The sequence below is a fragment of the Camarhynchus parvulus genome, chromosome 3 (genome assembly GCF_901933205.1).
Source record: "Camarhynchus parvulus chromosome 3, STF_HiC, whole genome shotgun sequence".
Lineage (NCBI taxonomy): Eukaryota > Metazoa > Chordata > Aves > Passeriformes > Thraupidae > Camarhynchus > Camarhynchus parvulus.
Window position 1 is genome coordinate 67,735,353 of NC_044573.1, and position 27,043 is coordinate 67,762,395.

At 39.1% G+C, this 27,043-nt stretch overlaps 2 protein-coding genes across 3 annotated transcripts in view; one reads left to right on the top strand and one right to left on the bottom strand.

Moving 5' to 3' along the window:
- FIG4 (FIG4 phosphoinositide 5-phosphatase) overlaps positions 1 to 12,539 on the bottom strand; it is a 52,957-nt gene extending 40,418 nt beyond the window's left edge. The window contains exons 1-4 of one of the 2 annotated variants that reach the window (XM_030945344.1): positions 12,366 to 12,489; positions 5,986 to 6,099; positions 1,542 to 1,640; positions 1,217 to 1,340 (exon numbers count right to left, since the gene is read on the bottom strand). In XM_030945344.1, coding sequence (XP_030801204.1) covers positions 1,217 to 1,274 — 58 coding nt within the window. In that variant the 5' untranslated portion in view covers positions 1,275 to 1,340; positions 1,542 to 1,640; positions 5,986 to 6,099; positions 12,366 to 12,489. Of the gene's footprint in view, positions 1 to 1,216; positions 1,341 to 1,541; positions 1,641 to 5,985; positions 6,100 to 12,365 lie in introns of both variants that reach the window. The other variant, XM_030945343.1, reaches the window with a different exon arrangement.
- Positions 12,540 to 13,002: 463 nt separating this feature from the next.
- The window catches only part of AK9 (adenylate kinase 9), a 62,306-nt gene continuing 48,265 nt past the window's right edge, over positions 13,003 to 27,043 (top strand). The window contains exons 1-8 of the mRNA XM_030945346.1: positions 13,003 to 13,091; positions 14,034 to 14,163; positions 16,544 to 16,607; positions 18,952 to 19,004; positions 19,089 to 19,185; positions 22,230 to 22,342; positions 25,289 to 25,489; positions 26,175 to 26,300. Of these exons, the coding sequence (XP_030801206.1) occupies positions 14,047 to 14,163; positions 16,544 to 16,607; positions 18,952 to 19,004; positions 19,089 to 19,185; positions 22,230 to 22,342; positions 25,289 to 25,489; positions 26,175 to 26,300 (771 nt within the window). The 5' untranslated portion in view covers positions 13,003 to 13,091; positions 14,034 to 14,046. The remainder of the gene's footprint in view (positions 13,092 to 14,033; positions 14,164 to 16,543; positions 16,608 to 18,951; positions 19,005 to 19,088; positions 19,186 to 22,229; positions 22,343 to 25,288; positions 25,490 to 26,174; positions 26,301 to 27,043) is intronic.

Genomic DNA, 27,043 nt, shown 5'->3' on the forward strand with positions numbered 1-27,043 from the left:
TTTGTGCAGCTACAGAACAGAAACACTCCTGTTATGAGCAGTACATATAAACAGGCATACAATTGGGATGCAAAATTTTAACTGATTGTAACCACTTTTCAACCAAATATTCATCAAATATTTAGACAGTAAGCACTGATGGCTTGTGCAAAAAACCCCAAACCCAGTGCTGCAAGGTAGTTAGAAGCTCCTTTAGGTTTATCCATATTATGAATACTCTTAAATCAGTAAGAAACATAAACACCATCTGAGGAGTTTCTGAAAAGCTGGATGCACTGATGAGTTCCAAAATGCTTCAAAGGCAAAAGGAATGAAGAATAAAGTTTGCTTAATTTGCCACTTTGGATTAGAATAGTATTTTATTATTTATTATCTAATCCACTTTGGATTAGAAAGTATTTTATTATGTTTTGACTGCAAAATTTGGAAGCATCTTTTAAAATAATTGCATTCTCCACTTTCTCTGCAGCTTTGGCTTTAGATGTCCAGGTATATATTGACTCTAAATAACCACAAAGTATTCTTGAGGGCTGTCACAGCACATATTAACATTTATTTTAGAGACATCAGCCATCAATGTACTGACCACAGTATCAGACATTAGGCAGGAAAGTAGTGACTTTCAGAAGTAGTTAGAAGTTATTAAATCCTTGAAGCAATGCTTGAGGACTATGGACAGCTGAGCAGCATTTTAAAATTCAGCTGACATACCAGTCAGTTATGCTTGTTCAAACATGAAAAAGAAATCTTTAAATATGTCACTGCAAAAAGTAAACCAAACTGAAAAGTTATCGTTCTGAATAGTGTGTGGTAGAGAAATATAGCCTAATAAAGAATGTTGATTTTCATTTTCTTTTTAAAAAGCATTCTGTGAGCTCTGGAATTCAGGAGCCATGTTCCACAGGATTTGTATTCTAGGATCAGCTGAGTTTGCTAAGATCTTCAACCAAGTTTCTATAGTTTGGCTATTTCCTAGATCTGTCCCATAGTGACAAAGAAAAGACTGATTACAGCACAACTTTCTCTCCTGTACTGACGACCTGTTTTCAAAACATAGACAGAAACTTACTTATCTTTGAGCACGACAAATTTCTAAATCCCCTTTAGTTTCATAAATAAATAAAATCAGGAGAGACAGAAAGATATACAACGTCACACAATAAGCCTCACCTCCCAGGAAAACAAAAGATTGTATAAAATCAATCAAAACACTTACCTACTATACCAAAAGCAGAGACAGCTCGAGATAACCCAGAAGAGCCCTTCTGCCCCATCTTGGTTCTGTTCCCCAGGTCTAAACGACCCAGAAGTTCCCTCACCTCTTGTTGTGTATAAACATGCTTTAAAAGAAAAAGACACAGAAGTTACTGTTTTGGTAGTTAAATATTATTTCATGTCAGAGAATAAAAAATTTGCTTAATCAGTGAAATATACAATAAACCAAAGGCCTACTCTACATTCTTCGTTTCCCATTTCAGTGCTTCCAACAAGTAACCAGTATTATTTGAAACAACCCAGCAACAAAATACAGAGGCACTTACCTTATCATCAATTACAACCAAATCCTTTGGTTCAGTGCGATCTATTTTCAAAACGCGGTATTTGGTTTCTGCAGGATTACTTCCAACCAGAAAATACCTCTACACAAAAGAAAACCAAGAAAACAAGTCAGAATATTATACAATATAAAGTAGCAAAACCCAGTGTATCTTAAGACATCAGCAATGCTATTTACATTTTACATAGACTAGATCCACTACTACTAACATTAAATATGCAATATTCCATATGGACTGTTAATAACTGTTTTAGACTCATGTCTTAGGAGGCATATTTGTATACAACCCTCCTCTACAACTTAAAAGACCTCTTTCTCTCCTTTTTACAAGCAGGAAAAAAAATTAAAACCAAAGGTTAAACCCTGTTTAGAGAAGATAAACTGTACCTTACACCAGGTACAACCCTACCCCAGCCATTACTGTGTTTTCACTTGCTCTGTAAAATTTAACAGAAGCTTATACATGAGTTTTTCAATTTTCATTATCTAAAACTTCTGTTGCTATATTGTACTCCTTTGCTATTTCTGTCACCTAGTCTTTCCTGATCCATACTAAACACTGCAAAATTGTAAGTACTTCAGTAATGCAAGTTTTCTTCTATTTTTATTTATATTTGCTATTATATTCTTCTCCACAATGTTATTCCACAAAAATAAAATTTTCTGGTTGATAATTCTACTGTTTAAAAAAAATCAGCTTCAATTCACATTTAAAATATGAAAGAATAAACATAGATAAACATATAGTATGTCCATCTTTTATGTAAGGAGATTAAACTATAAATTAATTTCTACATTTAGAAGAATTAACAATAAGCACAGGTTGCAGGACTGACTTGCTAAAAGTAGCTCTCATTTTTTCTAATTCATTTAATCAGTGTGGTGCTATCACAGCAAGGTGGAACTCATTAATAATGCTCAACCTAGTAGGAAAGCATGGCAAATTCACGTGCATTTATGCAGTCAGCCTTTAAGAGTCACATGGATTTAAGATGTGGGAAAAGAAATCAATAATCATATTCATATAGATCTCACAATTTCATAATTTATACCAATTAGACATTAAGAAACATCTTTACTCTCAAAATATTTAAGTTGAAAAAAGAACTTAAAGACCTCTTCAGTCTCCTTGAATTCACAAAAGCATATAGATATTCAGTAAGCTCTAAACAGGAAAAAAATTACTTAAGTTTAAAAGCCATAAAAGGAAACACCACCAACTTCTGGCTCCACCTTTTACACTGCCATTACTGTGGTAACTGAGTGGTAAGTTTTGCTGTTTACTCCCAAATGACAGTAAGAAGGCCGTCCAAATTCATCTACCATCACAACACTCCCTCATTGAAGCCTTTGAGGCAGCACTTTGGCACAGGAAAGCGTTTCCTACAGGTTTTTTCCAGCACTGATATCCTGCAGTGCACAGCCCAGGTTCCCCAGCCTCTGAGGGGATCCCTTAATGCCAAGCTCTTGCTTCCCAGCAGGGAAATGACAAGGACAGTGCATGGCACCAAATGGTACAGCTCTTCTGCTGCTATCACACATCATCAGCAAGAAACACCAAACCACCAAGACACACACTTGCTTTGACCATGCCATTATACCATCTTTTACTTTTGCAGCAAAAGTGAAAGGGCAGAGGGGAATATAATCATTTGTAATACTCAGATGATAAGTTAGTATGCATTTCAGGAGTGCAGCTTCTTCATTTGTAGAAAACTGTTAGTTAATTAAAGGTAAACAATTTTAAGTATTCCATAATACTGCAGTACAGCACAGTGATGGCCCACTTTGTCCAGCTCACTAAATGAGTGCAATTTCTTCCCAAAGTGACACCTATGATTACCAACAAATAATACTGAATATTAATAGAAGAGCAAAACTCTAAGATGCTTTCCTAATGGCAGTTTGGACCATAGAGCACATTTAAAAGTGGAACACACATGACACACGGGGAGGGGGAGAGAGAGAGTGAGAGAGAGATGGATACAGAGTTGCAACTGCTATTTCTAAGAAAGTTCAGCTGGATACCTCTCCAGTATAATTTTAATTAACTAATAAAACAAAGAAGTGCTATGAGGAATGCATCACTTACATCACCTTGGCAGCTGCAATAGAGGGCTCTGCACAGCTACAGGGCCAGCGTTAGGTGCTGCTGCTGCTGCTGCTTAGAACAGATTAGATGAGGAGTAATTGTACCTGCAGACCATGGAAGCAACCACCATAATGAATGGTACTTAACAGGCTCTCTGAAGTCGTTTAAAGACTAATTTAAGGAGTTTAAGCTGGAGAGCCAGACTGTGTAATGTATTAAGGAAGGCCACTTGAGAGCAGCATCAAACCTGAGCATCAATGGACCTAAAGTAAGGCAGGCAATGAGAAATTTATCTTTAGCAAATGGGCATGTTACCCACTGCATGTCAGAGGATATTCTTGTGGAAGTAATAAAGGAAACATCTGCAAAAACTTTTCAATATGGGTTAGAGTTCAAAACTAGGAACCCAAAATTAGACCTCTGCTTGGGAAGTTTTCAGAACTGGCTAACAACCTCAGAATTACTTGAAAAACAGCCTGATATGCCCACTCATATTCAACCCTCAAGATCTGAAAGAAAAACAAGGATTGTATGAAAACTAATGATGCAAAAAATACCCAACAAAGACACTTCAGCATTAGCTGTTTCTGCTGGCCTAATTTATGCATCTAATGAATAAATAAGTCTGTCTTACTGAATGACACAGAGCACAAATAAAACCGTACTATTGGAATAGTGAAATGTGCCTGGGCTTGTCTGGCCCTCGCTGCTTGACCAAAGGCGGCAGCCGTGGTGTTTCACCCCAGAGACACCTTTGGTTAGCTGTATGCTGCAGCTAGGCTCTTGGAAAAAGTCCAGGCAACAGAACTCAGGCTCGACCTCTGATGAAGAAGCTTTAGGCGAGGCAAAGAGGAAAAAGGAGACAGATCCGGCTAGGGGGTCATAATCCAGAGTTTATTCCTGGGCACGCAGGCCTCTGAATGTAGCGACAACTCCAACCAAATGAAGAGAGCGTGGTCCTGTGTCTTTTTAAGCTCAGGGCAAGGGGGAGGGGAAGGGGTAGGTGAGCTACCAACCACGTAGGAGGGGGCTCAGGAGACAAATGACACTTGGATGACCCAATTGTCACCAGGGCTGAGGGGCATCTTTTGAACTTCACCTATCAGACGAAGGCCTTGCTGACCTTCTGAGATTGATGGACAGCTCTCAGCAGGAGGCAGGGAGAGGGGAAGGAGGAAGGTATTACTACACCTGGGAGGAAGTGGGAAAGCTAAGACAGGACATTGCTTCACACTGTAACACCGTACCAGTGACATGCGCTGCAATTATATTTCCCATCACATGAATACTAGGAAATCATAAAGAAAAATACCAAATCAACACAACACTGAGCATGTAACAGCAAATAAATTTCTATGGCTATAATTGTAAAGTTAATCAAAGCTAAAATGTTCTGTAGTGTTTACAACTCTTTTGACTAACAGAAATTGTTACAATAAAAAAAGAGCAAAAGCTACAGAAACCTTTCTGGAGTATTTATCCTTATTACTTCATTCTGTTTATTACTAAGTTGAACTGAATAATTTAAAGCATTTCCCAAGTGTCTCAAACAATTCCACTCCACAGCACAGCCCCAGTGCATTTAGATAAACAGGCAACCTTGACCAACAAAGTACTTTTTCAGAGAACAGAACTGCAGCAGAAACTGCTGGCTCCCTCACCCTGCTCTAGCCCGATCCCTCCAACCATACCTGAGGTGACCCATGCTGCTTCCAGGTTTACTGTGCCCCTGGCCTTTGCTGAAATTTGTTAACAAGCACACTTTACCAACTATGGCAACACACCAGGCAGCTACAAGAGCTGGACTGAAGCTTAATTTATTGCACAATTATCACTAAGCAACCACAAGATAGAACAGCATTAGTCATTTCCACCCGGGACTGAGTTTTAACCAAAGCAATCTAATTGAAAGGCTTTACACCATCTTTTATCAATGTTTTGATTCAGCCAAAGCAAGCAAAACAGCTTCTTCTAAAAGGAGTAAAAAAAAAAAAAAACTTACTGAAATTTGTTGTTTTTTAATGGTAGGATAATAGTTCTGAAATCAAACATTCTGCTTACTTTTTTTCTTTAAGATTACTTCTTAGAACTCTGAGCCTATAACTATGATTTACTTCTTTGTATAGACTAATTATGATTAAGAAATGCTAGCACAGCAAAAAACTTTTTCAATCCTCAGTTAAAAAGCTGAGGATTGAGCTTAATCCACAGGGAAAAAAGGGCAAAAATACACAAGTTGAAAAATAGGCAGTGCACTAATACAGCCAATTTTCAAATATTCAAATAGCATTAAGAAAACACTTAAGATTTTAGACAAAAAGCTTGCAAACAATACCTGTTGAGACCATGGATGTGTCTAAAACCACAAAGCCCAGAGAGAAGCGGGTTCACCATGGCCATCTTCCAGATCCCTATCCAGCTGCTCTCTCACTCCCCTTCCTCAACAGGACTGGCACAGAAAATAAGATGGAAAAGGTGATGGGTCAGGACAGAAAGAGTGCCTAACATTTACCATTACTGGCAAAACAGACTTGACCTGGGGAGAAGGTATGTAGTTTACTGACAGTTAAAATAGAATCATAGTATAATTACCCCTCAATGTAAAAACTCCACTCTGCTCTTTCTTTGTACAGGACCTAGAATAATTCTGGAAGTGTCTGTCTTTCATCTCTCATAGAAACTGGCAGAATGACACAAAGAAAGGAAAACATGATAAGGCATAAAGAGTGGTACCTGGAAAAGCAAAGCCGTCTGCTTCCCATAATCTGTTGAAACTCTTCAAAAGAAGATCCTTCAACAGGAGAAATTTTAAGAACGTATGCTGCCAAGCACCACTGCCTGGGCATGTTGGAATAAGTATTCATTCTGCATTGTACAAGCCACAGAATTCTGTGAATCCCTTTTGTCCCAAGGCAACCAAAGCTTTTTGGCCCCAAACAGGACTTTTCTCTTGCTACTCCATTGAGGATTCCTCCAGATTCTCCCTTCTAATTCTCAGCTAAATCTATTAATTATCTATCTATACGTTTTTCTTTAGAGGAATACCTATTTGCTCTTTAGCATCTCTTCTGCTGGAATGCTTTCAGAAAAATAAGTAACTGGATGCCTATTCAGCAGTCACTTCAACAGACTAAGGAAGTCTTGCTGTCCCTTTACTCCTCTCAAGACATTGCTCCCATGTATGTTACCTCACCAGACCTTCAATGGACCTATTCGTGGGTGAATTCTTGTTTCTTCGATGAATATGGACTGTAGATCTACACAACATACCATACAAGATTTTATTCTAGAGATACATTAGTATTTTTCATTAATGACCATATCACAAATAACCACATCTCTCTTTTTCAGAGCTGTAATTTATTAGCAGCTCAACCCTCTCGCTCCTTCAGATAAAACACCCAGATCCTCCTTCTCCTCTACTGCTTCTGGATTGATAAACTCTCAGTAAACTTTCATTGGTGTGTAATCTATTGTAAGGGGCATGAACTTTTATAGTACACCATTATACTTAAAATGATTCCTTTTATCTACTCCTGAGGATCATAATCATAATTTCTTGCTTTATTGTGCTCTGATTATCCTAATTGTTTACAATACCTTAAAAGACTAATCAGATCTGGTCCCTGTTTTGAGCTAATAACATTAATGAAAATGCTTAAGTACATCAGTCCTAAAAACATTACTTGAAAAAAATCATCCCTATCAGATGATTCCTCATTCATTCCACACTAATTTATCTACTAATTTCTCTTCTAAGCTTCTTCCTTCCATAATAGAGATTTTCCTTGTGGCATTGCATCTCAATAGAGGATTTGATTTAAATACATAAGGCTATCTAATTTTTAGATTAAAATGTGCAATACAACCAGGTTAATCTGACAGTATCTTCCTAAGTCTAGACTGTGTTTCATGTCATTTGCCTGAATTTGCAATTACTTTCCTATATGCAGGACTTCAGAATGGATTAAATATTCCATTTGTCATATTCCAGTCACAGCACTACCCTTGATTTGAGCAACTTGAAAATATTCAGAGTCATTTCACTGGTTAGTATGTTTATTTTTACCTAAACACTGATTGATCCCTTTTTCATAACCTTATTCTTGTTACTCACTTTCTCTTCACCTCTTGCTCAGTACATTCATACTCAAAGTAAATTTCTACTTTAAACAGAGGATAATATTTATTTAGTTTTTAGGGCCATAACAAACTCAGTTTTAGTAATAAAATCTGTAGTAGAAAGTGCCTATTTTTATTCATCCTTTGTTACATTAAAATTAATACTTTTTTTTCCATAAAATCATAACCTTTAAATACACCAATTTGTGATCATTTATTCACAAGCCTCCTATCCAGATAGGTGGATTCATACCAAAACCAAATCCATATATGTATCTCTCTCCTGTTGCTGTAGTGATCATATAATGACATCCAGGACAACACAGGACAAAAGACATAAAACCCATGTTGCCAGAACTTAGGCAGACATTTATAGGTACCTCTTTCACATCAAGTGGGATGCATCCACTTTTGAACTTTAGTTTTGCTCTGCCTGAATAGCACATAACCTTCAAAGCTTGTGGTGTTCTCATCACTGCTATGCCACCAGCTATCTGCTCTGTTCATAAATGCTCTCAGAGCCCACATACACCAGTAGATCAACTTTCTCTATTTTATAGCCATAAATCCAGCAGTATGGCAAGACAGTTAAGACAGAAAGTGTCTTCTTGAGCTGTACAAAATTCCTCCTCTCGTCCCAATTCCATGCTCTGCTCTGCCACATCACCATCACTCCTGGAATGCCAGTACACAGGGAATAGGAGAGTCAGCTGAAAGGAAAGGAGCTGTCTTCTGCTAATGAAACTGTTCCAGAAAGAACACACTTCAAAGCCACTTCCAGACAGAAAATTACGATAGCTAATGGTTGCCCAGGAGGCTGTTCACTACTTTCAACATTTTTGTATGTGTCAGATACCCATCTATATAAATCAGTGCACTTCATAATTCAGTAAAAATTCTATAGCTTTTTCTGTGAAATCATATTCTATAGTGAAGTTTCTCCAAATTAACCACAGATTAACTTCAACATTAAATATGCAACCTTTGGAGTTTTTAATACAAAAATCTTCACACTGTTAATATTAGAATAAACAACACTTAAAATAAAACAAATGCCCATAGTTTTCTCTGGTGAATAAAGGGCAGAAATATCTACAGGTAATTATGCCAGTCACTTTACTTAATAAGCTTGTGCGAGTCATTTGGATATTGTGGAGATGAAGACTGTAAAAGAACCTGACTAGAATCAAATATTATTAATTAAGCCACATAATACCCTGAAAGATAGGCGAGTGATATGACTTTATAGAGAGAACACAAATTGTCTTGTTCAATGTCACATTGCCTCAGGGGAATGATAATTTCATTGAACTAACCTACAGCTTTCAGGTGGGCTTCATCTGGGGAAAACACAAAAGTTCCATTTTCTCCTCAAGAGGAGAGGAAAATATCTTTTGTTTTTTATTAGTCATAGAGCTCAAATATCTTTAGTGCCCTCTGGTGTGCATTTCAGTGATCAATATATGTATAAAAGGAAAGATAATTGGCATTGATTGGAATAAAACCTTCAGTTCATCTTTCTGACTACTTTGAAACAAGCTTTCAACTTCTTAGGACAAGCAGGAGCTACAGTTAACATCTCCATGGCATTTATTGACCCAAAGCATCAGCTGGAAAGGTAGGTTTCAGCAACTACCCTAAATATAAACATTAATAGAAAATATAGAACTTTGCTCTCTGTTAATTCAATTGACGCCATGAATTCAGTTCTCACCTCCTGCAGTCTCTCATTTGACTCCAATAACACTACCAGAGCCTATCCCCTTTGACTTCAATAATACTATTGTATTTTTATCTAAAAAGAAACCCAAATAAAGAAACTCTCTGTAAACCATTTCCACTTTTTCCACTTCCTTATCCATTTTATCTCTTCCTGCTTTAACACAGAGGGATTTTGCAGGAATAAGCTCAATGACCAGAGTAAAAATCATTGCTTCTCCCACTGCTGACAACTTAAATAATTCCTTCTTTGCACCAGAAATCTTAGGATATAGTCTCATGTTAGCCTGTATCTGACACAACTCCAAATCCCACATGCTGGATCTAGCAAGTCTATGGCCTTAGGGAAACCAGAAAAGCACCTGAAACAGGAGAAAGCTGTTCATTCTTATTTTTGGATGATGCTTATGCTGTACAAGTGACTGTCACAGCTGGCAACTCCATGATTGTGAGATCTTATGCAAAGGAGATGGCATGAAGGATACCTTGGGGAGAAGTTTGTCAGCAGCACAACATGACACTGAATGAGCTGTAACAGCGACTGATCAAACCACAAGCCCAATTTTGGGCTCCCCAGTACAAGACAGACATTGATATAGCAGAGTGATTCCAGCAGAGAGCTCTCCAGATGATCCACATGACAGAGCACATGGTGTGCTGAGAGAACTGGGCTTATGTTTGTTCAGCCTTCTGAAAGCTTTGGCAGTATCTTGCTGCTGTCTAAAACCATGTAACAGGAAAGTCTAGGTAAGAGAGACAAACTCTTGCAAAAGGTCTGCAGAGGCTGTAAAATCAATATATTTGAAGGTATTCAAAACTCAGCTGCCCATAACCCTGAGCAATATGCTTGCTGAAGTTGCTTTGAGCAGGGGGCTTGACTTGGTGGTCTCTGGAAGTCCCTTCTAACATCCCTCAGTCCAGGCATTTATTAAGTGCAGCAAGTCTTTTCAAATAATCACACCAAAATGACTCATACTGCATTTTTTCTTTGGAAAAAAAATCACTAGAATTTGAATATCAAAACACAAAGTGCTTCAATTAGTACTTTTTAAAAGTAAGAACAAAACCTTACACAGGGAAAAAGTTCCATTTTCATCACTCATAAGAAGTTACTGAAGTAACAGCTTGAAATGCCCTTGCTCAGCTGAGATATTTCAAACAGCACATGCTCATCCCCAAACCATTGCCTTTCACAGCTGATGAAAACCATCTTGCCTCCTAGAGCGATCAGGACTGCTGGATCTGCCCCTCACTGAATTCTGAACAAAGCACAGCATGGACAACAAACCCATCCATTCAGGCAGAGCTACCCCTGGCCACATGTAAAAGACTGTGGCTCCAGAAATAACAGCATCAGCTGGAGAGGCCCAGAGAGTGGCAGATAGCTGACAGAACTCCAAAGCACAATATTTGCCCTGCTCACAGCACGTTGTCTCTCAGCAAGAGAGAGAAGCAGGCCAGGTATCCACACATGCCAGTCACTGGAAGCCAAATCTCAGCTAACTGAGATGTAGCATGAGTTGTGAGCCAAGAACAACTGAAGTGAGTAATACAGGACCCGATTCAGAAATCACATTTGCCCAGTGCCCCACTCACACATAACAATAATTTAGCTGAAAATAGAACAAAAAATAGCCTTTACCAGCAACAATGAGAAAGATATATAAGGTAGGTTTCAAAATTCATTTAGGCATAGGTAAAAAGTAACACTTTGGAATGACTTTCTGGAGTGTAAGCTTTATTTTTAAAATCTATGTGTAAAAATAACTCAGCATAGTTTTAATCTGTCTCTGTTTCATAGGCTGTTCAGTGGGGAATTACAACAAAAGCACAAATCTCTTCTGACTGAAGCAAAGCTGGAAGTCAGATCTCTATTTATACTGAGATCATTCTTGCATCTGTGACATTTTGGGAAGTTTCCAAGGGGCTTCAGTGTATAAATTATCTTTCTGTTATCAGTACAGGTAACATCTGCACTTGAAACTAGACCTAACTTGCATTTAGAGCCATGGTACATAAACCTTTTAAAAACTACCTTAAGTGAAGAAACCAACATACTATGAAACACAAAGAAATTTGATTGGGAACTAAGGAACGGCAAACACACGTGGTATTTACACCAAGAATTGGCTTCTGACTCCAACTGTGCTCATCACATGGCTAAAGCAGCAATTACCAATCCAATCCACTTTGCCCGTGACAAAAAAGTACTGTGAACAACACACGCCTATAGTTTCTAAGACAGGACGTAAGGAATTCTGAAAATCTTCATGTGCTTACTTCCAGAGGTCAGACTGAAAACTTTGGAACTGTTTCACCAGTCATTCAGACAGTGAGGATTTAAGTGTGTCATAAACAGCAAGCAGACCGGTGAAGGTGGTAACTAATTCAGTCATTCTTAACTCAAGTATTAATTCCGGACACCTTCAGCTGTCCAGTTTTAACTGGGGGGAGCCCTGTTCCCCTGGCAGTGTGACAGCAGCCACAGGACACAACAAGCAGGGGCCCAACCTTCGTTTCCCCCTCGGCAGCGCCCCCACCGCAGGGCCCTGCGCTGCCCGGCCCCTCAGAGGCCACTGCTCCGCTACAGGCACGAGGCGGAGACACAGCGAAAACAGAAACTTTAAAACCTTATTCTTCTCAATTCTTGGGATGCTTTGAGCGTGTGACCAAAAAGAACCAGACCCCAACACAGGAAGAGAAAGTTAAGGAGTAGTTTTTGACAAGCTGCAACCCAGCCGAGGCAGCAGCTCCGGGCAGGGCCGAGCCAAGACCCCCGGGGGAGAGAGGGGGGGAGGGCGGGACATCTCCTTCGTGCTGTGCGGCGGCCGCAGCCCCGGGACCTGCGGCGGCGGCGCGGGGGACGCTACTTACAGCCCTGGTCTCGTACAGCACCAGCTTCTGCACGGAACTGATCAGGGGGGCGGCGGCCGCCACCGGCATGGCGGGGGCGAGAGCGGCGGGGGCCGCCCGGGAACACGCCGGGAACAGCCGGAGCCGGGGGAGGAACACTCCAGGCTGAGCGGGGAACGACCGCCGGCACCGAGCGAACCCGGAAGTGCCGGCGCGTCAACGCGCAGGCGCGCCCACGGGGGGCCGCGAGAGCGCGCCTGCGTCGCGGAGCCGCGTCACGCGCGGCCTCTCGGCAACGGCGGCTCCGGGCGCGGCGGCTGCGGCGGGGCACCGGGGCAGGCGAGGCGGCAGCGGCAGCACTGCATCCGCACTCACTGCTCCCGCCGGGAACCGCTCCCCTCGGGGTGAGCACGGTCAGCACCAGGAACAGCTCCGCAGCCCCGCCCACGCCCCGTGTGGGGCGGGGCCTCTGCCGCTCCCTCCCGCAGGGGGCGGGACGCGGCCGTTGCCCGGGCAGCGGGGGCGCGCAGGGCGGTGGCGGCCGCGGGGGCGCGCACGACGGGGCTCCCACCGGGAGGGGGTCTCCTGCCGGGACATGGTCCTGGGTGTGTGTAGAAGGGGGTGTGTGTGTCTGGTTTGATTCTTTACTTTGGTTGTGGTGGTTTTCGTGAATTACGAAATTGGCCCTTGTGAAGGTTTGGAAGGGAGGGAGCGAGGCTGCTGGGAACGGCAGGTAAAGCTCGGCCGGTGAGTTTCTGTCGGGGCAATGGGGAGCTGGTTCGCGTGTATGGCTTTTTTTTTTCTTTTTTTTTTAATATTAAAATGTTTAATGCAAGAGTGTCTGAACATTTGGCTTTGGTGTTTCAAGACAAACTTTTTCAGATTCTCATCCTGAAGTAGATTTTTTTAGTTGAATTTTTAAATTTAGTTTAAAACTGATAGGGAGTTGTGTTGGGCTGGGTGGTTGCATGTGGGTTTTGCTGGGGCTGTGACACTGAAGTGGCCCTCTAAAGACAGTGGGGTTTCGTTTTGCCTTTTTCAAACAAATTTAAGCAAGCTCCTCAGGTTTTGGCCTCCATTTTGTTTGAAAGGTCCGCACAAATCTTCCTCCAATTTATCTTAATTAGAAATTTGTTTAGGTTTTAATTTGTTGTGCAGCACTGGACTTGCTACTGCCTGCATTCTTGGAGGAGCTGGGATTTGTGAAGAGCATGGTGGAAGAGATCAAGAACTTTGATTTAATTCCACAGAGTCTTGTTTGTGTACCTTCGTGTGTGGACACAGAGAGTAGTTCCTTTGATCATGAGAGGGCCCTTCTGTGTCTGAAGCACAAAACCTTGGCAGGCCCATGGCCCATTTCAGGGACCAGAGAGAAGTCACAATTGTGTGGTAATTGGAGCAGGAAAGAAAAATCAAGAAAACAACCAAAAAAGAGCGACAACCAATATGAGACTCATGAAGAAGTCATCAACAGCTTGTGATCAGGGATTGATCCAACAGTCCTTTGTTTTTCATAAGTGGATTTTCTCTCATTTGATGGGTGCATTGTGTGTGTTCTGTAAATGCTTTTTCTTCTTATAAAAGCTTTCTCTTTTATAAATCCATTTACCTTGTAATTCACTTCCGTTTTAAGGTAATTTTTCACAAACGTAACTACTGTACTTTGTAACAATTTTTTTTTCTTTCCAGCCTTAGAAAACACATGGCTTCACAAGAGAAAGAACAAGCTCAGCCATTTACAGACATCTTTGATGAAGATGAAGCTGAAAGATGTTTTCTGTTGTCCAAGCCCACTTGCTTAATTGTCTTTGGAAAGCCAGTAAGATGTCTGATAGAAGGGTTTTTGTCAGATATTCTGATAACAATTTTACTTTTCCTTTCAAAACATTAGTTTACCAGTGCTACCAAAAGGGTCAAATACCTGCTTTTTGGATTTTGCCACTCTTCAATTCCTGCAGAGGATGGTAAAAATTCTGGTCTCATTTAATGAGACAAATTTTTGCCTTCAGTCAATTGTGATTAAAAATGTTATTACTGTACTTAAAAGTTACACATTGCTCAAAATGTTTCTTCTCTTTTGACATTGGCAACTGGATTATTTTTATTTTTGTGGTGGTTTAACCCAAGCCAGCAAGCAAACCCCACACAGCCTTTTGCTCGCTCACTCACCCTGGTGGGTGGGACAGAGAATCAGAAAGGTGAAAGGGATAAAATGCATGGGTTGACAAAAGCTATGCACATGAGCAAATCAAAACAAGGAATTAATTTACCACTTCCTAGGGGTAGGCAGATGTTCAGCCATCCCCAGGAAAGCAGGACTCCATCATGCTTTGTGGTGACTTGGGAAGACAAATGCTATCACTCCAAAAATACTTCCCTTTCCTTCTCTTCCCCAGCTTTATATGCTGAGCATGACACCCTGTGCTTTGGAATATCCTTGTGTGTCAGTCAGTCATCTGTCCCAGCTGTGTTCCCTCCCAGCTTCCATCCATCCTCATTTTCCTCACCAGTGTGGCAGTGTGGGAAGCAGGAAAGGCCTTGGCTCTCTGTAAGCCCTACTCAGCAGTAACAGAAACACCTCTGTATTATCAACACTTCCTTTCAGCACAAATCCAAAGCACAGCCCCACACTAGCTGCTTTGAAGAAAGTTAACTCTACCCCAGCCAAAGCCAGAACAATGCTATTAAAATGTTTTATTTTTTAATAAACTTGATATATTAAAATATAAATTGGTGTAAAATAACCTTCAGGGTAATGTACTGACTTACAGACGTGCAATGAGATATTACAGATCTTAATATCAAAACTTGGAAAAATTCTGTCCTATATATTTGGAAACATTCAAAATCCACTGAGGTGTCCTGATAAAAGGATCTGTACTACCTTTTAACTATAAGTCAAGGTTTGTCTTTTTCTCAACTAGTTTGTGGCCTCCTTAACTTGGAAAAATTTCAGATTTCTTTTTTTTTCCCCAAATGTGAGTTTGCATTATTGCCTCAGTTTACTGAAGAGAGTTCATTTTTTTGATACAAGTTTGCCTTATAATGTGTCTTATGCACTTGTAAGAGTGCACTCAGCTCAACAGAAAAGTACAGTGAACTAACTCATCTAGTTTTAAATTAACATCAAAATTTTAACATTACATGAGAAAGGTAACTTTATGTTTCATAGACCAAACCTCCATAAAATGCTCATTGAAAGACAGTACAAAAATTTCTCATATTCTCAACCATTACCTTCCGTAGATGCTTGACATCAATATAACAAGGTATTGAAATTGTACAGACCTTATCAGGAAAGCAGGGAATGAAATAGTTTATTTTTATGGTTATATCTTTTATATATCTGACTGATGTGCAGAGTACCTATCCTATTTAAGATACATCTTTTAAATTAAAAACATAGTGCCATTAAAGCAAAGCCAAATACATATATTCTCATCACACCTGTAAGATGTAAGGTATGAGTAGGCTGGAGTGTTTGTTGATACACTCTTAACTGGGAATGTAATTTATTTGTTGGGTTTTGCTATTTTTTATCATGAAATTTATCAAGGAAAAAAATTGTCCTGTCAAAACAGATCTTCTTGTATGCCCCTCTAAAAAAGGCACAATCCCAAGGGTGGAAGATAGTGAGTTTTGCAAAATCCCATTCAGTTAATCACTCTTGGAAGCCTTGTAGCTCTCACTTATGTTGGTTTTCCTCTGGATTCATGTAAATAATAAAGATTTTCTCAATATCTAACCAGATTTTTGGACTAACAAGGGCAGCTTTCAAGCATTTGTTGTTTTAGTAAAAAAATATTATCCCGATGTATCTTACTCAGAAAGGGTTGAGTAGGTTTCCATCATAATTTGCGTTGAAGCTGAAGATAATAAATTTTAGTCCTAAGGAGTTTCTCATAGGAATCTGTGGTCAAATCATAGCTGAGTTTTAGACAGAGTACTCAGAAACAAACTCACTATAATGACTTTGGAGATAATTAGCTACAAGTAGCAGCATATTAGCAATGCTAGGCAATATGAAGTAGAGGATGATATTAAAAAGAGTGTTTTATGTTTTCCCAATGCATAACTCAGAGGCCCTAATCCCAATGGTACATTTTCATTGTTTTTATTATGTGAAAATATATTCTTCATTGTCTTATATGTTTGGTTTTGTTCTGTCTTTCTTTTAAAAGTGTATTTTTCATTTTAAGGGTTCTGGAAAGAAAACATTAGCTAGCAAACTAGCACAGAGATGGAACTGCATTTTCGTAGAAGGTAAACACAATGCTATATTTGGAACATTGCTTTGGCTCCACAATAGCTTTTGGGTTAGAATAGCCTCACTGTTCCCTGTAACTCAAAGGACATGTTTCTGATTGCAGCAAACACTTCTGGTAAGACCAAGTAATCTTTTTACCAGAAATAAAATTACTGTTCATGGTTTTTCAGGTATTGAAAGGCTTAGAAAAATCACTGTGGGTTTTTTTTTTTAATCATAAATTCTATTCCCAATCCTGTAAGGGGGTTCCTGTGACCCTTTTTGTTTACACGGAGGCAATTCATTCAACTCCAAAGAGTACAGACATTTTCCAGTGCAGACCATGAAAAAACAGGAGACTTTCCTTTCTATTTGTGCAGTGTCCAATACAAGGGGGTGTACTCCAGGAAACAGAGTTATTTATCAAATGAAGTGCCTTTACTTTTGAAGATTTAGAAGTGTAACATGATAAAAATCACTTTTAATGAAGAGCTTTTTTGGCTTAGATATATATATATATATAGAATATTTATATCATAGTATTGTATAGCAAGAAAAAAAATTAATACCTGGTCCAAGACATAGATCAGGCCAAAATCAGAAGACACTTCTTAATTAATGTACTTCTTAAGGAATTTACTTAAGCCAGTCCGTTCTGTTTGAATGTATTTAAATCAGTACTGACAAATGTTCATCAAATTTGTTTTAAAAAATGTCTAGGCAGTCTCTCTCTGTAACACTCTCTGCCATTAGAAAGTTTTTCTTAGCAACCAATCTAAATCTCAGTTACTGTGCTTTTAAGACTTATTTCTAATTCAGGGAATTACTCTTCTCTTATTTTGTTCATGATATTTCTTTTAATCTTTTTTTAGCTAGTGAACGCAGACGTGTGTACACACTTACTTGTGCTAGTAAATTTTTTTCATTTTCTACATCAAAAAAGGAAGAAACAAATAAATTCAGCATACATAAACATGAATAATTTCATTCAGAAAGGACTCCAGAGGTGACAGTCAAACATTCCTCTCAAAGCGGGGTCAACTAGAAAGGGCAGCTCAGTTCAATCTGGAATATCTCCAAGGATGGAGACTCCGCCTCCTCCCAGAGAAACACTTTGCAATGTTTGACTGCCTTCTTTATGAAAAATGGCTTCCTAATTGACCCCATTCCAATTTCTAATGTTCGTATTCATGTCTGTTGCCTCCTGTCCTAACTGCACTCTGTGGTGACCATGGGTGTGTCTTTTTGACCTCCCAGTAAGTAGTTTTAGATAGCTGTAAGAACTGTCTGGTTTCCTCCAGGCTGGACAACATCAGTTCTTTTGGCCTCTCCTAGGCTGTTCATTCTTCTGATGGTTTTGGTGTCCCCTGCTGAACTTGCTCCGTAGTATCAACATCTGTCCTGTGCTGGGTTAAAAATAAACCGACAGAAAATTATTGAATAGGAAAGGTGTTTGCAATCTTGTTAATGATACAATACTTTCTATTCATTTATCCAGTGAATTGGTCAATACTCATAAATAAAACAGGGCCAGGGTGCACACAAATTGCTGATTTTCAGTTGCCTGTATTGTTAATTAGTACGCTCCCTGTCTCAGTTTTGGCCTATGGCAAATACTGTTCTCCCGAACACCTATCCATAGTATGAAAGGTAGGATGTGCAACCGAGTAGGAGCAGCTGGAAAACAGCCACTGTGTTTTGAGAAGAAAGTTTAGGGCTATATAGGCATGGGTCTCCTGGCTTCAGGACCTTTCCGTGGCCTGGTTTATTAGTAATATATAATGTAGCTATAAGAGTCATTCTTGAAAACTTTTATAAAATGTCTGATTATTTAATTCATACAGAAATGTGAAAGACTTCAAGGGTCATTCTAGTATGATGTCACTATCCACAGAGACATAGGGCAGTCTTTGAATTCAATGGATGTCACTTTTCTTAAAGTAGATGATTTTGTGTGTCTAAAGAGTTCTTCAAAATCTTGGTTTTTAAATTTAAAGAGTGATTGAGCTCAAATAGTCATCTCTGGATTAGAAGACAGTAAGACTGATTGAATTTAAATAAGTAGTTCAAATAATCCTGCAAAACTGCTGTTGTGCATTTTTGTGTAGTATATACAGGGTTAAATTGTAGGAAGAAACACCTACCCAGTCCTTGCCATAAGGCACCAGGTTCTGGATGGGCAAAGTGTAATAATGGCCCTAAGTATAATGGCTTTTCATTCAAAATAGTCTGGTTGCTTGGAGCACACATACATCCTCCTGTGTGTGTACATATGTATGTACATGTATATCTGCAGGTACAAGTCTGTTTAGAAAATATTTTGTATTAATTATTTCTCTTATGTTTGATATGCTTCCTTAGCCTCAGAAGTAATTAAAACGAATATTCAACAAAGATCAGAATATGGACTTCAGGTAAAGGTCTAATCTTCTAGTAAGTTTTGTCACATTTTTAACAAACACTTACTATAAAAGACTATGTTTTGCATTTTACCCTAGTGTCAAAAATTGCTTTGTGAAGGGCAAAGTATTCCTGAGGAACTGGTGACAAAAATGATTCTGCAAATGATTGAGTCACCAGAAGTTGCTCATTATGGTAAGTATATTTATAGCCTAAACTTCTTAGAATATGCTACTTATAATTTTACATCCATTTTACATCTATTGGTGCTCTAATATAATTCTAGCTTTTTCTCATGCTCTTCAGGTTGTGGAATATCAATAAACTGAAAGTGTGTTTAGAGATTAATTTACCAGTATGGGAGATCAGAAAGTGTCATAATGGTCCTGTGTTGTGTTGATTTTGAGAAAATAATTTTCCCAAAATTTTAAGTGTTGATATGACTCTTATTTGACAATATTATCTGTTCAGGATAAGATTTAAAATACAGATATTTTATTCTTTAATACTTCTGTAACAACAACACAACAAAAATCCATCAGCAAAAACATTTTAAACATTTTAAACAATGTAAAAGAAGGAAAACAGATTACTGAAAGTGCAAAGTATTTTGGCTTTTTTTCCTCTTACAGAATTGTTTATTCCCTTTGCATTTTGTCACACAGAGTAGGATGGATGAGAATAGTAGTGGTAGTGGCTATAATTCTTCTATTTGAGGAAAGATTTTGTTAATTGAGCCTGTCAGGACAAGTGCTGCAGATCTTGCTAGTGTCTGAATCTGCTTCCCTGATGAGGAAACAGATGTACTGCCAAGAGGAAAGGAGGTAAAAAAGAAATGTAGTTTCTTTTTCTTGGTTTGACTTTCATTTGAAATTTCCATTATAGGAGAGAGACAGGTGTAGTGCCAACGTTAGTTTCTACTGCTCTAAAAACTAGCCTGCTTCTGAAGCTTTCAGTTGCAATGGGTTTTATTTCTCTTCTTGTACATGACTCAACAGTTTTGCAAAATATACAGTCTTACCTGGTGAAACCAGGCTTTTAAAACAGCATAAAAAAGAAATAGGGAAGACATTTTTAAAAAAGGACACAAAAAAACTGCTGGAAGAGGTAGCAGCAGAAATGCCAGTCTCTTAATATGTGTGTGAGGACTTTGGTAGAGGCATGAAGAGGCTTCTGTGGTATTGGAGTCAGTCTGAAGATGTTTGTAGAGGTCCTGGAGACTGTAAAGGTGATTGTAAAGTTGAATAAAGTTTGGTTCTTGTAGCCATGACACCTTCTGCATTACACATGCCCCAAAGTAGCAAGGAATAGAATAACCAACATCCTCACTATTTTTCCTACCAACTAGAACTGACCTCCAAAACCAGTTTTTGTTTTAGTATTTCTAGTAACTTTTTGTTTATCAACTACTATCTTAATGAATTCTTGGGAAGCTTAAGTAGGTTTTCAGCAGGAACTAATCGGTCAATTCACTTTAAATTATTCATTCAAGACTTTAGAAACTGTTGTATGAAAGGTTGGGGTTTTTACTTTTGGTGTTTGTAAAATGCAAGTTTTTAAACAGTATACACAATAAATGTGTCTCAAAAGCTTCTTGGTAATCCTCTGGTTACTTTTGATGTAGTTGATAGTTGCTTTAGGTATACTTAATGATTTTTAGCCTCCTCACATTATTGATTTGGGGGCAAACACTCTCTCCAAGAATGGTTATCCACATTACACTTCCATTTCCCTCGCATTGGCTGTTGTTATCTGGGATGTGTTGATAAGCAGAGGCTGTGCACATTCTTCTCACCTCACTACTGGTTAGAATTCTCTAAAGGTATCAACAGTTTAGAATCCAAGATTTTAATTTCCTAGAGGAATAACTATATATTTTGCTATCCCTTGCTTGTCTTCTTCTTCTCTTGCATCTATGGATAGTAGCTTACATAGAAGTAGGAGTCTTCACTCCTAACACCTCTTGCAAAGACTGCTGCCACATTTTTGTGCTGCCCAGACTTGCATTTAAATGTTATCACATGAAATTCTAAGTGTGCACCATTTCTCTAAGGGAATATTCTCATTATTTGGCTAAAAACATCTGCTTGACTTTTGTTTAGTCTCTCATCCTGGCCTCATGAATATTGATTTTGTTGCTATTCAGTAGTTCTTACTGCACACATACAGCCATCAGCAGTTAGAGTACTTTCCTAGGAACTTGAAGCCTCAAGTTCATCTGTGGGGCTGAGCACTGTAATACTAGGAAAACATATTATTACCACTCTTCTTGTCATGTCAAGCTAATGTCTGTTTGCCAAACAGGACTGAGCATTGGGAGTCCTGAGTGACCAGATGCTTGCCACATGATCCATGTGCATACTGTGTGCATAGTGCCTCTGCTTGAGAGGCAGGAGAGTGGTTCAGACTCCTTTCATTAGAAGGCAAAACATTTAAAGATTGTGTAAAAAGCTTAGACTCCTAGTTTAATTGCTTTAAATCATAGAGTGGCTACTCTTTGCAGTGCCTTTTATATATGGTTTGGGTTTTTTGGGTTTTTTTTTTTTGGAATGCTGAACACTCGCTTTATTAAAACTATACCATAGTACATTACAACTATATTAAAGAGAAATACTATACTATACTATATTATACTATATCATACTTACTACTAACTAAAAAAACTCATGACTGTCTGCAGACCAACAGTCCACACAGCTTGGACCTGATGGGCTAATTAACATAAACAATTACAAAATTCCTTCAGGTAAACAATCTTCCCAGCGCATTCCACAAGTGCAAAACACCAGGAGAAGCAAGCAGAGATAAAAATTGTTTTCCCTCTGTGCTTCTCCAGGAAAAAACCTGAGAGAGAGAATTATCTCTCTCTCTGTTCAGAGAATGTGAATCCCACATCTGTAAAGCCTTTTAATGGCAAAACTGGTCACTGAAAGCTTGTTACTTTTTAGGCACTAAAATGTCCGAGCTAGGCACATAAAGCAGGTGGTCTAAGTGTACTCTTTAATGTCTACATGTTTCTAATTGAGTTAACATATGTTGAGAGTACTCCATAAAGCTGAAAACAATACACTTTTTTTGTCTGTATTTCATCTGAAGCAGACATGGGTGCACAGTAGTGTTGTGTCATGTATGTGGTTTAAAATTGTACCACTACATGCATTGTTTAAAGGAGATGAGTATAAATAGCTCTATAATTGACAAACCCTCTTAAAATATGTCCAATTAAATGTATTTGGCAGGTTATGTTCTTACTGGATTTCCTTCCCTCTCGGAGGAATACATGACTATTCCACAACAAATAGAGAAAATAAGGAATCTAAAATTAAAACCGGATTTCCTGATTACCATTAAGGTAATGTCATCTTCAGTAACTTCCTAGTGTTTTTCCTAATTATTAGTAGACTCATATGTTATGCATGCCAAATATAATATTTTCCTCTGTATACTTGAGTACAGAATTTATTGAGGAATGATAAATTCTTCTCTTTATATTGGAATAGAGTTTCGCTGGTTTGTTCCATTATAAGCATTGATGTCCTAGAACTTTAGCAGCAGTTACAGGTTTTGCACCTCCACCAACTGGAAGATAGAGATTTTCAAGAAAGGGAATCTTTGAATTACATGATTATGATGGAATTTTGGACACATGTAATTTGCCACTTTTGTAATGCAGGAAGAAACTTCTCACATACGGAAGTTAAAAAGTAGTTAGAAAATAGTTTTAGTTTTCAGTCACTAATTGTGAAACTGCTTAATTATTAATTCGTCTTGTTTACAAATCTCAATTTTTTCATGAGTGGTGATGTGACATACCAGATATTTTACAAAATTACTCTGATATAACCAGAGAAACATAAACCATTGTTAGTGTGGGATTTAGAGGACTTTCTCAATGTAACTTAAAAGAATGGAGTTGCTTGCTATGTCCACATTAGTAAGCAAAACAAGGCAAGAGGATCTCTTCAGACCTCAAGCCAGCTGCTTTGGCCAAACATTGCTAAGCTGTCTTGTTAGTCAGAATGGGGTGGCAGTGCCCAAAACTGCCCACAGGGAAAGGCCCGAGGCCTGTGCCACTCTCCAGATTGTGCCCAGCTGTTCACTGGGGAGGGTTCTAGCTGGCCCACACTGAACTGTGCCAGACTCCATCTGAAAAAAATAACTGTATGTATAGTCATGAACACACTTTCAGGCCCTTCCTCTAGCAGCGTTTTATTTAGTATCAACTAGATTCGTTTTGTCCTCTACTTTGAAAGTGCAGAATGGGTTCTGAATAGTCAGCCTCTGGTGGTGTGCTCCATTCTTCCTGGGATTTTGATTCTAGTTGGCACATCTATGTGTTTTTTCAGATGCTAAGCCTCTGGGTATGGACCAACTCTATCACTTTGCAGATTTAACTCAGTGTTTGTTTTAATCCCATACTCTTAAGACTTAATTTGCTTGAACATGCATAATGAAAGTTGGTGAATGCCTACTTCAGACCTTTTTTCTGTAGTCTCCAAAAGATCCTAAAACATCAACATATTCTTGTCCTGCTTTTGGGGCAGATTTGATTTTTTCAGAAAGTCAGTCTTTGTTTTAATGCTATGTAGTGAGAAATCCCCGTTGTTGAGAATGTGTTGTATAGATTCACATGCAACAATACAAATAGAAGATACTAACTAAACCAGAAAGAAAAATTAAATTCTTGACTTCATATAGTAACACTGTGGCCTCTGGGAAAAGGACTGAAACAAAATACACATTAAAAATCCTTGCCCCAAAGTCAAATAAATAACTTTGCTTTTGATTTCAGAGGATTGAAGCTGTTTTCACAGATATGTCAGAATTGTAACTATTTTCATTAGATCAAAAACAAAGGAAGAAGGGAGAGTCTAGATAACTGTGTCTCATGGTTTGACCCTGGCACAATGCCAGTGCCCCCATGAAAATACTTTCTTCCTGGTGTCGGCTGTGAGATGTGACCAGGAATAAGCAAAGCAGGCTCCTACTTAGGAATAGAGGGAAAAAAGAAGTTTATTAACTAAACTACAAGAGAAAAGGACACACACACACACATGGAAATGAAAACCTCAAAAAAACATTTCCTCCTCCCCCCACATTTCCAATACAATACATCTCCCAAATTCCCAACTCTCAGTCTATCACCAAAACCTTCAAATAATCAATCAGTCTTCAGTTCATCAAGAGGAGAGGAGTCCTTCTTGTACCATGGTGACCCCTTCCTTTCTTGTCCAGTGCTCTCACCACTGAACAGGGACCAGAGCTGCTTCCCCGGTTGTCCTTTTTAAGGATGCTTTGTCCAGTTCCAAAAAGGGCACAGTCTCACCTTTGGGACACCTGTCCCCCCCATATTTTTCCACCCCCTGGGGCCGAGGGGTCTCCACCCTGAACCCTCTTGGTTCTGAGGCATTGCCCCCCCGAATGTAGTCTCTGTATCACAAGGAAGCATGGTTCTGTCCATGGCTATACAAAAAGAGTCCAGCAACAAGCTACTCCATCATCTCTCCCACCGAGGGTTCTTCTCTACTCTTCCAGCCTCACTCACTGCTCAGACTTCGATCACTTGCCCATTCCTCTTTATCCTCCCCTCCATCTCCGCTCAAGGAAAGGTCAATGCTCTGCAAGGTCTTCATTGTCCAAAAAGGGTTAAAAGCTCCTACACGTGGCCAGGCTCCTTCTCCGCTGCACCACCCCCTTCCCCCCCGCCCCTCCCCGCCCCGCCCCTCCTTCTCCACAGGCTGATACCAACTTCAAGGCCACAGTCCCAAGCACCGAGCGCCGGCTTTCTCTCTCCCATCTACCGATCTCCCGGGGAGGGGGGGGACTGCCCAATACCTCTTGGCGTCTCTCTCTCTCTGGAGGGGGGGCTGCCTGATACCTCTTGCTGCTCTTTGACTCTTCCACCCTTCCATCCTGCAAGGGCCTCTTCACCTCCCCTCTCTGTCCAAGGCCCTACCTCACTCGGCCGCATGGCTTCTCCCCTCCCCCCGCCCAGCCGGCAGCAGCTGGGACGGGGGGGGGGAGACCGCTCCCAGGGGAGAGCCCTGCTCTTAACCCCTGTGTTCTCAGAGGCGTGTCCAATACCTCAGTGGCCAAACCAGATGCCAATATTCACATCTGAACATCATTGGCCTGACCACTCCATTCTCAGAAAACCTACTTCCGGTCAAACTACATCACTGTGGCAATAATGAAATACTGTTACTAGTAGACCAATTTAGAGAAATTTTGTCTCTCCAAGAAAAAGATGTTATAGCAGTACAATAAACACAATTTCCTTTTAATTTTTCCTTGCTAGTGTCCAGATCATGAGTTACGCCAAAGAATATCAGGACAAAGGATAAACCCTGATTCAGGGGTGATATATCGGAGGAGCCAGTGGGATCCTAAAGTTGCTGACAAGCGTAAGAAAGAGAAAGATCAGGATGAAGAAGAAGAAGAAGAAGAAGAAGAAGAAGAAGAAGAGCAGGATGAAGAAGAAGAAGGAGAAGAAGATGAGGTAAATATTGCTAATTTCTAAACAGTGCAAAATATTACATTGTACTTTAGACAAAGCAGAAAAAAATCTGATCTTCTAAAATATCACTGTACTATCTTATGAATTTATTTTGCTCAAAATTAATCTTAATTCAATTTCTGTCCTGCTTGAAGAGATGTGGGGTAACAGTTAAATAGTAGGTTTTAATGACAGCAAATATTGATCATTGTGTAGCTTAACCTGGGCTCAGTCTTTGACTCAAAATTCACTGATCTGTTTCTTGCCATAAGTTAGAAATGTATCAGGAGGAGAAGGATGGCTCTACACTGCCTTTTCCTTGATCTAGACAAATTAAAAGAATTCTTAATTTTTTGTAGCAACTTTTTACTAATATTTGCAGGACACTAACTTGTTTTCTGGTTTTGGTGTTACACTACTACAAATGGATTTTCCTTTTTTTTAGGAAGGTATTAGATTTGAATTCAGGTTAAATTTTTATAACTGGGACCAGAGAATTACCAACCCAAGTTCTAAGTACACTGCTCTCCATTCATAGAAATAACACTTCATCAGAATAGGATCATGGTCAGCAGTCACTGGACTAATACACATTGCAATACTCTCCAAAGCTACTTTTAAAAATTTTGAGTAAAGACAAAAATTATTTTAATACATTATTTCTGTGTCTTGAAATTTTGTTTTGCAGACTGGAAAAGGTCCACGTAAGAAAAAAGAACCTTTTCATCAACTAGTGCAGAGGCCTGAAGATTTTCTTGAAAATGCAGAGAAAAGAATTGGAATATACAAGGATATAATACGTCCTCATTTAGAAGTAAGATAAAGCAAAGTAATATCATTATGCATAACAAAAGATTTTTAAAATATCTTGCACTGTTTTCAGTGTTTTTTTAGTTTGAGATTTGTTGTATTGAGGTGGTCATGCTACAAGGTATCCCCAAATTCTGAAATTTATTCTGAAATCAGTGATACAAAGTTGTCATCTGTAGGTGTTGTTTTTACTCTGCAGTCAAGATAAAGTAATCAACTTTGACTTCTAAAAGTGAAACCATACCTGCCACCACAAATGCTTTCTAAATCTAGTAAGTGAAATATTTGAAGGCTCCATTGTTTCATCACCATTACCAGAGTCCATTCCAGAATGCAATCCCATAAATAATCTGCATCCATTTTCTTCACTCCAATAGATTCCCTTTCTGACCCGCTTCATTGCCTGCAGATTTATATACACAGTAATTAGCCCATTAGTTTTTTTACCACTTACTTAATTTCTGAAGCTATGACAGTTTCTTTCCCTGTTGTGTTCAGGAAAGTGGAATTACTGTATGTTTTTTATTTTGTTTTGGTTTTTTTGTTGTTGTTTTTAATCTCTTAGTACAAGCAACTGCAAAATCTTCATGTTTGATGCCCACTTGACAATTACTGTTTATACCTTTGAATTTCCCTATGGATTAGGGAAATAGATAAAATTGTGTAAAAGTGGTGTAATGGTCTTAGCTAGAGTAACAAACTTTTTACTGCTGTGAAAGGGAAAACAAAAAATGTGGTATCTTTAAT